This window comes from Lissotriton vulgaris, chromosome 4_1 (genome assembly GCF_964263255.1).
Source record: "Lissotriton vulgaris chromosome 4_1, aLisVul1.2, whole genome shotgun sequence".
Classification (NCBI taxonomy): domain Eukaryota; kingdom Metazoa; phylum Chordata; class Amphibia; order Caudata; family Salamandridae; genus Lissotriton; species Lissotriton vulgaris.
Genome location: NC_141691.1, coordinates 1134279619 through 1134292741, shown reverse-complemented (window position 1 = coordinate 1134292741; position 13123 = coordinate 1134279619). Strand labels below are relative to the sequence as shown.

General features: G+C 41.5%; 1 protein-coding gene across 2 annotated transcripts in view; it reads right to left on the bottom strand.

The window, feature by feature from the left end:
- LOC147722983 (programmed cell death protein 6-like) overlaps positions 1 to 13123 on the bottom strand; it is a 147870-nt gene that overhangs the window by 17126 nt on the left and 117621 nt on the right. The window contains exons 4-5 of one of the 2 annotated variants that reach the window (XM_086965379.1): positions 4478 to 4636; positions 3972 to 4081 (exon numbers count right to left, since the gene is read on the bottom strand). In XM_086965379.1, the coding sequence (XP_086821505.1) occupies positions 3972 to 4081; positions 4478 to 4636 (269 nt within the window). The remainder of the gene's footprint in view (positions 1 to 3971; positions 4082 to 4477; positions 4637 to 13123) is intronic. The other variant, XM_086965380.1, reaches the window with a different exon arrangement.

The following is a 13123-nucleotide window of genomic DNA, read 5'->3' as shown; positions in this document are numbered from 1 at the left end:
ACACTTAATCAATCTTTATTACTTAAACGTAGTGAGGAAGGGAGTAAAGTTTGACCTAGAGTCTTCCAACTTAACTATAATTGCCTGATCAATTCTAATTGCCTGAGCCACAGACTGCCTCTTCCCAAACAAAAGCACTATAATCATACACAGTGACCAAAATGTCATTAGTGGGGCCCCTGCCCCCATACATTTGGTGGCAAGTAGCAGGATATTACACAAGTGGTGTGCAGGAGGTGGGAGAACTTGGGGCCTTTTAATGAATGATTGCCCCAAAAATCTTCCCAGAGGATGGGGGGCAAATGCAGCTGAATTGGGCAACAGTGATTCAAATCACAATCTTGTCTGCATTGTGGCATTTGTGTGATCCCCTTCACCCAACTGCATGGTGTATCCCAAGCAATTGGGATGAACAGACTGCGTCAGTCAGGACTGCCGTTCGAGCTCTAGCACACTACCAGAACGGCCTCTCAGGAGACACCATTGACTGGGACATCAGACACTGCTTCAAACCCAAGAGACAGGGATGACAAGATGACATTGCTGATAGAAGCGATGCAGGACAGCCAGTCTGCTATTGAATCCAAAATGAGGTGACAACCCACAAGTGTATTACCAGTTTCACTGTATCTAGTAAGTCTAAACTTGTTAACCCTAATACCTCTGTCCATAGGTTAAGATATATGATGATCACAAAGTGAAGGGACACTATTCATGGAGTCTCGCACAACACGCACTGCCTCCTAATCTCCGCGCGACCACACTGGTGCCACTGTTAAAACCAGGGAAACAGGCACAGTATTGTGAATCGTATCGCCATTGTATCTCTGCAACAGTGATACTAAAATTCTAGACTAATTATTTGCCAATAGACTGAACCTTGCATTACCAGACTTAGTGAGACCTGATCACTTTGGATTGCTCCCGGATCATTCCCGGCCCATAACCTGTGCACACTGTTTGCATTGATGCTGGACCTTAATCAAGATTCTGACGCGGTTGCTGTATTTCTAGATGCCTCGAAGACGTTTGATTTCCTGGAATGGGATTATCATCATTTGGGATGAGTTGCAAATATTCTCTCTCATGATCCAATTTGTGCCTAAATTCCAACTGGAATGGTAGAACAGGTCCGCCAAGCACCTGGTTGTCAGGGTGAATTGTGACATGGATAAGGTAATAACAGAGAATTAAGGCCAAACAATATGCAAAAATGGCCCACTTCATTTTTCGCTGGATGACTCTCCCACTCACTTGTAGAATAGGATTAATAAAAATGGTACTTCTCCCTAAACTGCTGCACCTCTATTAATATTCTGATAACACTTACCAAATGTCTCCCCCGGCAGATCCCTACTCAATTCATTAAATGAACATGGAAGAGAAAACAACCTAGGATTAAATGGGAGAGTCCAATACTGCCCTTTTGTCATGGTGGTTTCGAGGTTCCATACCCGGAACTTTACTACGACCAAGCACATTTTGCACCTTCTACACCTGCTGGAAGAAAGTGGTGCGAGTGCCCCTAAGTCACAGAGCACTGACTGGGGCCCCAGTCTAACGTTACACTCTCAACATGATATTGGCCGCTTTATTGGCCAGGACCTATGGTGAACTAGGTAGGCAGGAGGGTGTGGTTGGTGATTCTGTATTCGCCCTCCATCTCCCTCCGCCAACATCCCCTGATACCCACCACACACGAAGCTAAGACTATTTGTCAATTGTTTAAATGGGTACTGGGCAAATGAGGAAATCTCTGACATAAAACAATTCATAACAATGGACCATTTCACAGAGTACCATGTGCCCCCTTATATACTTTATCATAGACAAAGGGCAATGGGAACAATTACCCAAGACTTCCAAGCGGAAATCACAATTTGCATACACTGGAGAAATGTCCTGTGGCAACCTCCACTAAACAATTGAGCTTTAAACTACATGGCACAGCATTAGAGGGGACTGTTGCCTGGGCTTACCGTATGACTTAAATGGGAGGAGGAGATGGGCCTTCCATTCCTCCCAGTGTTTAGTCACTGGGATGTGGGAGGGCTAACCCTTTCATGTGCCCTACTTTTGGGCAGGTAAAGAAGGTCAATGGAATCTCCATTGCGTAGAATTATTGACCTCCATAATGAAACCAACTGAAACCTAAAAATGGCAAGTGCTTTAACAGAAAGGCAATTTGGATTCATGTAGATTAACACTCAATACTCTCTTGCACCTAAAAGATTGTATATCATTTTATAGCAAAAAATTGCAAAACCTGTCAAACGGGTCGACTGTGTTGTTAGCAACCCTATTTGAAGTGATAGCATCAGCAGCCAAAGTAATAGGCGCAGGGAAGTGCAATGACTAGTTGCTACTTACACAGAACTACTACTTTGTGTACCTTCCGGTCAATCACCACTGCCTTAACAACAGTGAACACTTGCCTCAGCTTTCAATGAGTAATTAGGACCGAAATTTCCAGGTTCGTTTAAAACTCTTTGAAGCCAAGGTAAGTTAATGCCTCAAAAAAGACCAGAGACTGAAAGAAATCCAGCACCAGCACAGTTGCCTTGGCCACCATCTCCGAGGAGTGTGTTTGTTAGTTATTGAGGCATGGTATAACTCCAATTTCTGAGCCATCATTAAAGCACAACATAACTTTCAATTCACTGTATCATATGCACACTTCTAGATTGTTTCCGTGTTTGATTTGCCACCCCTCAACAGTAATTTATTTTAAACCAAATGGTACAGTCACAAACATTGTCCAAAGGCTGTTGGTCGAAGTTTCATAATGGGCCGTTTACATGAATATGCCATTGGGAGTTTCACTAAAAAGAAATGTGTGTGAATGTGAAGAATAAATATGAAAAAAGGTGCCGCACAAAAATTAACATAAGAGGTCAATTATTGTTTATGAGAACACCTAATTTGCCTAGCTAAATATGACCTCAACTCCCAAACTAGTCTTTAACTATATGCATCTCTTTCTTGGTCTGCTGTGTATAACCGGCCACCTCAGGGTGCATGTTTCTGCCTCGTCATGCCCTCCTCAGGGCGCATGATCCCACTCCTACTAGTGGGTGGTTCACTACATTCCATTTACCTGTCACCCTTGCAACACAAAAAATGTTTTGACCCATTTAAAAGACAAAATGTTTGGTTGTGCCAATGTTGCCCTTCCATCTTGTCTCAAACAAAATGGAAGCTAACTATTTTCGGTTCTCACGCGGTCTGTTAACAACCACTCATTTATTGCCCCTGAAGGAAAGTACTACCAAGGGCTCTGCACGAGATTCCACATTCGGAAGAGAAATATCAAAGCTTTAAAACATTGGTCTAGATTCATAAAAGGTATACAAATTGAACTTGGATGCTCAAGAACCTTAATTTACAAGATTAAACTCGTTTTTAATCACAATACAGGAATTATTAGTCATAAAGGTATATATTGCATTTAGGAGTTCAACTCCCAAGGGTGTGTTGTGGGTGCTCTAGGACATGGATGCCTGTCTTAATAGGTAAACTGCCACAAACCGTAAAGGTTGTAAAGCATTCCCATACCATCAAGATGCATCTGGAGATGGTGGATTAGGACCTTTGCAGGGGCGGAAATAAGAATGCAACACCCCCAAAATTTGGGGTGTATTTTTATTTTATTTTTAAGTTAGCATGTGTGCACTTCTAGGATCCTACAATAATTACAGCTTCTTATATGTACTCCTGGAATTACCTGAGATTAAAACCTTTTTTTCTTTTAATGAAATGTTTTTCAACTTTTGACAAAAGGCCAAATAAGTACTTTTCAGGTTTTTGTTTTTAAAATCGGGCTCTAACATGTTTTGGGAAGTAGTATCGGATACCAATTAGCTGGTCAGAAATTAACCTGCCGCAGCAAAATGACCATTCAAAGATGTTGGATAATTAAAATCTGACAGGGATTCTTATGGCTAGATGAAAGGCATAACCAGTAAACTTACCTGCAAAACAATGCAGCACTGAATGAAGTCATCAAAGGCAACTTGTGTTCTTCCTTGCCTATCAAATTTCCGAATTAAGATATCATAAAACTGATCTGATAATCGGTATCCTGGGAGGGAAAGAAGTAGAAAAAAATCAAATGGTTGAAAAAAAATGCACTGGGAAAGGTTGTGTACCCATAACTAGTTATCAGGACGAGAGTTATATTAGGGGGTTTGATGAGCCAATTTAAACTCATGACTCCATCACTAGCCTTTGTGTTCTTTTTAGGCACTCTAGTCCTGTGCTATAACAAACAATTTATTTCTTTTTAAGTTACATTTAGTTTTTTTAATATCACTATTCAAAGCATGCCGTAAACTGTGCATCAATGATTGTATAAAAAACTGCCTACCAGGGAATTACAAATGATAAGCACTCTCAAAGGTGCCTTTACCCCCTTTATATTCCCTGTAAGCTATCAAAATGCAAGATTAGTCAAGCAAATTGATCGCAAATTAATTACCAAAACCTGTAAGTGCTTGTTTCAGTTCGTTCTTATCAATCGCTCCTGAGCCATCTCGGTCGTATGTTCGGAACACGCCTTGCCAGTCTGTGATGTATTTCCACACTCCGGCAAATTCGCTGAAGTTTATGCCTCTCTTGTTCTCTCGGTCAAACATGGCTGAAAAAAAAATAGAAAACACAGCGTTTAAAGAACGGTACATTTAAAACAATCATTGGCAAACAAGTCTCGTCTGCAAGCGGTATTGCCTTGGTCTATGGTTTTTAGCCAAACCATACAGCAGTGCTGTGCAGCATGGCTAAAAATAAAAAATTGAATTAAAAAAACAAATAAAAATAAAAAGCTGTGACGCAGCCATCATATGCTTTTTCTTTTTTAATTATTGGTGTAGGGAGAGTGATGCGGGAGGCAATACAGAGGGAGGGAAGGTGTGGGCTGGGCAAAACAGTCAACACATGAAGTGTGAAAAAAAGTACAATGACGTGGCCTGGGGAATCTGCGCTGTAGAGCTTCTTTTTATACTGCTGAAGGGAGGGCAAGGCTAGACTGGACACCATGCGTTTGGGTGGGTCGGGTTGGTTTCACTGCCGTGGGGGTCGATTTTGCTGTTGGGAACCTGCAGGCTACGTTCCTACTTTCAGCTCTTCTAAATAAAGAATGAAAAACAATTGGTTTTAAAGCACGCTTAAAGCGTACTTGAAGATTAATTGTTTTTGAGCTTTTTATTTAAAACACTGCAAGTAAGAACAGGACCGCCAGGTTCCCAGCAACAAAATCGCCCCACACCGGCAGTGAAACTGAGCCCCTCCACACCCCCCTCATCCCCGGCCACACTCCAAAACACCAGGTGAGTCAATCGGGCCCTGGTGGGGGACAACACAGCCAACGCAAGGTGTGTGTGGGGGGGGGGGGGGGGGGGGGGCAGCACTAAGACGCAGCCAATGACCTCAGCATCATAGCCCTTTCCTTTTTAGGTCGAGCCTATCGGCAGCGCACATGCGCCGCTTGCTCTGTGAGGCATGCAATAGTGGAGTATGGCTTTGAAGCCCCGTCCACTATCCGCCCATATTTTTTATTGGCTTTTGCCAATGTCATCCGTAAACGATTGCTTCTGATTTATTATGAGGCTTGTTAGTCCCTCTTGGTACTGCCGCCTTTGACTCCATTTGTTACCGCCAATAAGGACTGGACCATTTACAGTGTCCTTGCTGTATTGCTCACATAAGCCCTTCGGGACAACTCTTTGGTTAATCAATCTACATACCACTAGAGGGAGGCACGCTTTAGCAATGACAGCCGTGAATTTTTTGTAACTTTGTAACTTTCACAATGTGCAACACTCACCCACAGGACGGGCCGCCTCAGCTCGCCCAAAATCAGATCGCTGCTTTTTAATTTAAATGAGTAGAGCTGCAGGATCGAAGGTGCTTAGATGCAGGAGTACCACACATCAGGCATTAGACAAATGAAGTTCAATGTGTTGGTCCCCATCAACGCACTGAAATGCAAAGTCATGCATTATAGCACTGCCTCGGCTGTCAAGCCGGAGCGCAGCATGCTAATGTACCATTAAGAAACGCTGGAGTGGCAGCATGACATGCCTGCTGCTCCCGGCAGGCTTGGGGGCTGGCCAAACTGCTTGCAGGCCGCTCTAGCTGCTCTGGAAACAATGTAACACAAGGATTCATCCAAGACACTGTGCGGTATACTGATACAGCATGACTGACGTCATGAGTCAGTGCACCCACTAGCAACTACTGAGGGGCTCAGTGAGGGTGGTCATGACAAGTATTGCCAAACACACTATTTAATATGCGGGACGTACTGCAGCACAAGCTGAGCAAGCCACAGTTCAATAAAGTTTGTTTTGGTTGCTGGCAATGCAGCACAGGTAGCTTGCCAGGGCTCAGAAATATTTCTAAACAATTATCTCGCGACCCGACACATCACCCACCGGCAGCCAGCTGAGAGTGAACCCCGGAAGCCACCTGTCAGAGTGGTTCCTCACCCTGTAGCCTACCAGAGCACACCATAGTCCACTGTGTATAGCTGAGTTGCCCTGAATCATGCCTTGTGTTGTCGTGCGAGAATCCGAGTCGTACTTCTTATTGCGGCCACGAGGCAGACCGCCAAACCGAATTGCTGCGCTCACCTGTCTGTCTCACATAGGGCACGTGCCTGCTGGAGTGAGGTATTCTCTGCATTTCTAAGAAAAATTGCTCTTTAACAGCGTGCGCCAAATAGCATATTCCCAACGCCATTTGTCACTGACACTTCAATAAAATTGATGATCAATAAAAAAAAAAAAGGCATGTCTGAAATCACACTGTTAAATATTCGGCCAGTTACTGTAGGATAAATACTCTTATCCTGTTGGCTACTTTATTTGTACTCCTGCCTCAACAGCCTAGCTGGATCTGTCACCGATGTGTGCCTCAGCCCACCACTCAGACTCTCCTAAGGCTTGCCCATGCCCGGCGCTGTAGTCTCAGCCGACTGTTGACTCTGTATAATTATTAGGCAGCTGAGAAGAGATCCATGTTCAGGGGCTTCACAGGGGTCTCTCACATCCTGTTTGCTTTAGTACAGACTAAGCCATGGTCCCAAGTTGGACAGAGAGTGGCCGGGAGTCAAGACTGATGCTCAGTTCTGCATCCAATGGATTGCCAGGGAGGAGCCAGGGGGTCAAGTTGGTGTAGGCTGGCTAAGGCAGGATTTGTTCTAACAGTTTTTCTGCCGGGCCGCCTGGCAACACAGGTGTCCAACCAAGGCTGTGGTAATGCATAGGTCCGATCATGTTCAATTTCCTACCTGTGCCCTAGCCCGGGCACACATGATTGTTGCGGTCGCCTGGCAACACTAGAACTTTTTCATCATCTCCCTTCAGATAGTAATGTGCAACCACAAACTAGGGGAAGAATTTTCAAACTCAAAAGCACTTTCATAACACATAATTCACAAAATCTTTCGATCTGTTTGAAATTCTGGTGAAAAGGATCTGGAAAAGATATCAATGACACCATATATACGCAAGAACCTAACTAACAAGGAGTTTCATGTACTACGAAAAATGGCAGAAAATGAAAACCTGACATTTCAAACGGCTGATAAGGGAGGAGCCTTAGTTGTGATAAATACATCCTATTAGGAAGCAAAAGTACAGTAGCATGTACTGGATGGTGACACATATTCCTTTGGATTCTGACCCCACAATATCATTTCAGAATACCTTGACGGACGTTCTCACGAAGGTTATAAACTAGGCTGGATTGATGAAAACACCAAAAAGTTTATCACTTCAGAGTATCCATCATCCATATATATGTGTTATCTAAGATGCATAAAGACCAGCCAAATCCACCATTTCGCCCAATTGTAGCGGTTTGTGGGTCTATCCATGAGCAAGTTGGTAGATATCTGGATCACTTTCTCCAATCGTTAGTACAAGGATGGGCATCATACGTTCAGGATACTACTGACTGTCTAAATAAATTGATTGAAGTACATGAAACAATTGATGAGAACATGTGGCTGTGTACCATCGACGTTGTGGCACTGTCACGTCTATGCCGCATTCTGAAGGAATGGAGGCAGTTGAATGGATGCTATTACAAAGCGACTATTAAGAATCCTGCACATTTTTTTACTGGAACTCTTACAGTTCAGTTTGTACCACAGCTGCTTCTCTTGGAAAGATCAGTACTTTTTACAACGCACCGTAACCTCGATGGGTTTTACGGGGCACCCACCTATGCTAACATTTTTATGGCTAAGTACAAGGATACCTTCATCTACAAGAACAAACTCTGGCCAGAGAACCTTCTTTAATATCATTGATACATTAATGATATTCTTGTCTTATGGCGTGGCCCTAAAGAAAAATTGGAAGAATGCATTAACACTTTAATTCAACACAATTCCTGCATTCAATTCACACACATGATGAGCGAATCATCTATCAATTATCTAGACATTTGGATTGAATTACAAGAAGGCAGTTTACATACTTAAGTGTTCAAAAAACCGACTGATGGTGACAATGCACTTAATTTCTGTAGTTTCCATCCTGCTTCCTTAAAAAAAACATTTACCGTTATCACAATTCATTAGAACTAAGAGGATCACCTCAGATGGAGCGGCATGTGAGAACAGCATTGAAGAAATGGCCGACCTAGATCAACAACGAGAATATCAGAGAGAAGTGCTAACGATGGTTAAACGGAAGGTACGCTACATGCAACGTGAACAACTGTTCAGAAAACTTGTGCGACCAACCTCGCAATCTGAAGTCTTTTTTATAAAATTTTCTACAGCACACCAGCTATCAAACGCGGTATACTGAAACGTTGGGAGATCATCGAACAAGAAACGGATTTCAGAGAAGTGTTTACTTCCAAACCAATGTTTGCTCACTCTAGATCTAAAAATTTTAGGGAACTTTTGAAAGAAAGACAAACGAACAGAGAAGCTACCAAAACCTTGGGATGGCAAATGTTTTAACCGTGGACACTGTGGGAACGTGATCAGAGGGAACACTTTTACGCACCCACACACTGCAAAAACCATTAAACTGCTACATACAACAGATTGCAATTCCAAAATGGTGATTTACGCCATTAAATGCCAATGTGGGTTGGTTTATGTCGTAGGACATCCAGAAAGAGGAAGGTCAGGATGACCGAACATAAAAGTATGATTAGAACAGCCAATACCAAATCTTGTTTAGTCGCCCATTGGGTTACAAACAAACATACCCTACCACAAATAAGGTTCATCATTTTAGAAAAGATTGTAGCAGCATTGCATACCAAAGTGCACCATAAGTTAGCACAAAGAGAAACATATTGGATACGACATCTAAATACAATGATACCACATGGGCTGAATGGTACTGGTTTGTTTTTTGGAGAATCCAAAAATACTACACTCGTCTATGTGATGAGGGTGTAACAGACTGTAATTCAATTGATGTTTTATTTTATTTATTTATTTAGATGCTTATATAGCGCAGGACTCGACCCTTGAGGGGGTATTTCCGCCCTTAGTTCGCCATAGGTACCAGAAACCGAGCATTTAGGAGGTGCCAAAGACTATGCTGCCAGGAACAAGTGCGTCTTCAATATTTTCCTGAAGGAAAGGTGGTTAGAGTTTGGTCTCAGATTGAAAGGAAGTTTGTTCCAGAGGGTAGGCCCTATGTATGAGAGTGCTCCACCACCCTGCCTAGCTTTCCTAATTGAAGGAATTTTTAGCAAAATTTGACTGCTAGAGCGCAGAAGGCGTTCAGGTTTGTGAGTCTTACATTTTTCGGTCAAATATTGGGGACCTAAGCCAAAGAGGCTTTTATGTATAACACAGCAGATCTTGAACTTGATTCGCTGGCGAATGGGCAAAGAATGGAGTTTTTCCAGTTTCAAGGATTCATGAGGAATGAGTATCGTTTATGATTTGCTACAGACATACTATCCACAGAATGGTATTCTATAGTTTTGAAAATATGTTACATATAAGTATTCACGCAGGTTCGCATTATATAAGCAGTCCCTTTTCATTTTTTTCATTACTATATTTTTCATTAGGTTGACGCACATTTCACATTTGCTTTAACTAGGATGGTCTTCATATTGGTCAGTCTTGTCTTGGTTCACTTCAACACCTTTTAGGATAACGTATTTTACATTGTGATCGTGGCAATGAGGATTATGGTACTGCATATTCAACATCTAATATTGCGGCAATTAGTTTCGAGATTCATTTTTATGCTCTCTAAACATTTTATTTTCACTGAATATTTCATTTTAACCAAATATTCTATTTTCACTAAATACTTATTTGTACGCGTTGAATCCCGCATTGAGTTAGGGGTCAGTTTCTTTCTATAGTAATCTGGTCGGGAAGTCTTTCTTCCCGGTCTACTGTTTACGCAACGCGCATATGCATTACGTAAATCTCTCTGTTTAAGAGGTGGCGTCCCGGGAAGATTTGTATATGGTGGACGGACCGGAACAGCGATAGGGGTCGTTGGCGGCATGATTGAGTAAGAGGGGAAGGCTTATGTTTACAAGATTTATGGGTTACAGAATTTAAAGAGTGTTTCTTGATACTTTCGACAATGGGCTCACTAGAAGTATTGTTTCTCACACAGCTATGACTGTTTGAATAGCTTCACCGACCACGAACGCTGGAATCACCATAAATTTAAGTGAATGCATGGTGATAACTAGTGGTTTTAATGGCAGTAGGTTTGTCACGAGTCTATGATGGCCTCACATAAACCTTTGTTTTTAAAGCAATTTTACTGCATTGATGGCTCATTAATGCATTGATGGTTCATTAATGCTAAGGACAGGGTAAGTGTATACATACTGGTGTTTTTAGGTATCCCTTTCACCACAAGTGGTTATTTTGGCACTTCGTTTGTTTGGTGTACTGTTTTGGACACAGGTTTACTGGGTTTTCAGTGGAGTGGTGAAGTAGGAGTTACGCATTCACATAAAAGGCCCATGCGCTTTGGACTCGCTTGCAGGCAACAACTTAAATATAATTCTCTTTGGAATTTGTGTCTTTGTCCTCTAAAAGCTCTCAGATTTATTTTAGATTTCATGACTTTAAATATTACTTTATTTGTATTTATTTTACTTTCATTGTATTCATAGTGTTCCCCTGAAGAAGGGCCTCCCGAAATGCATTGTGAACAGCGACACTGAACACACATTGTGGAATAAAATGAATTGCATAATAAATGCTGTATTGACCAAACATTGTTTGCTTATGTAATATTGTTGATTTTATAATACATACCTACCTATTCCATCTATTTACCATTTGAATGACTTTGGTAGCAACATATTATTGATTTTGATGTGAAAAAGGAAACTAACCACAATAAATGTGTTTAAACTGAAAAAATATCTATTGTACTTAAGAGCACCGTATGGGCTGGAGTAGTGCACCTTGTTACATGTTCTGAATCCAGGACAGCTGAGCAGAGGTCATGACATTATGTTGTATCCAGTAAGTATTATCCTTTGTATTGATCTGCGCGTATGTCTGCAGATGTGCACAGAACCTTAATAAAGTATTGTCCCTGGAAAACTTGTTTATTATCATGGTTACAAATGTGTTTAACAGTACGATCAGGTTGCAAGGGTACTAGGTTAATGCGCTTTCATTTCTGATGCTTTGCAGCAATTATAGGATTTTCTTAAAAATTGAACCTATTTTAGCAACGAGAAACTCCGATATTTAAATGTTTCTCTCATTTTCATTGTTTGATTTTTGCTCACAAGAAAGTGTCACTCATAGTTGTTGAATGTCACTCATAATTACACTTAAATTATAAAAATGTCACTTAAGCAATCTGAAACCATGGCAGCTATGAACATGGACAACTAAGGATGTGGGGAGGGAGGGTGGTACGACGTGGCCAATGGTGTCCCCTCCATACAGTGTTTTTGTCATTGCAAATGGAGGGGGCAACACGGACAACGAATGGCAACAGAGACCATAGTTTGCAAAATTACAGAATTTCTAAAAATGTTACATTATGTGATTTTAGTGTATTTTGTTTGCCAAAACACAGATCTTGAGAGATCAAAGGAGGCTGCAGAAAATGTCTCACCAGGAGAAACAGGATTTAAGAGTCTTAGATGTTTAATTCTGGCTTTCATTACAATTTAAGTAGAATCTATAGTTTACACCAGGCAAAATGAAGGAAAAAACCAGCAAAATATGGAGCTTATTATTATTTTTTAATCTTACATTTATTTTTGTTTGCAGTGCTATTAGGAACTTGTGATTTTACATTATTGAGCATGAAAGGGTAAATATACCAATCAAAATAAGCATTATACGCTTTATAAACTACACTGGCAGCTACATCATTCACAAACTTGATTTGGGTATATAATGGTGCTGCAGGCAGTGCAATATGGCGAATGGGGTTGCAGATTCAGACATTTCTCTTGTGAGTGAAGGGGCTTACTCGTGGTTTAAGAGTTTTCAGCTTTTAAAAAAATGACAACTGATCCTTAGTAGCTTGAACAGATGGAGAAAGAGGGTTCTACAGACTAGGGATGGTGACAGTAAGCAATCTGCTGTATAAACAAGTTTTTTTGAGTTTAGATATTGCTAGCGCATGCCTTCCTCCCTGGTGGGTCTTAAGCTTTGTACCTAGATGGTCAGTTTTTTTTATTTTTTACATATCAGCTTTTATTAGGTTTTGGCATTCACAGTCGAGCCATAAAGGTAGTGGATACATTTATGATATTATTTACTACATATTCATTAAACAACAGTGACACAACTGGTACAGTATTTCCCAAACCCGCCCCTCCAAAGTCCTGCATGCCCCCCAAAGTCCTGTATGCCCCAAAGAAAATCCTCGATCAAATATATCTACAAAACCCACTGCGTATTCGTTAAGTCGTACTTCCATAAGTTCGGATTTTACTATCCATGCTATCTTTCATAGAAGGCACATGTGCCAAGACAATCCCTCTAGATTCTGCCCATCGCTGACATATCTTTAGATGCTTTCGAGGGCAGCTTTGTGCTCGGAAAACACCTATCTCCAAACCCAGGCAATGGTCCATTGCCCGCTTCTATGCGTCCAAAGCTGGAGGGGCAGTAGCTTTCCACATCTTAGCT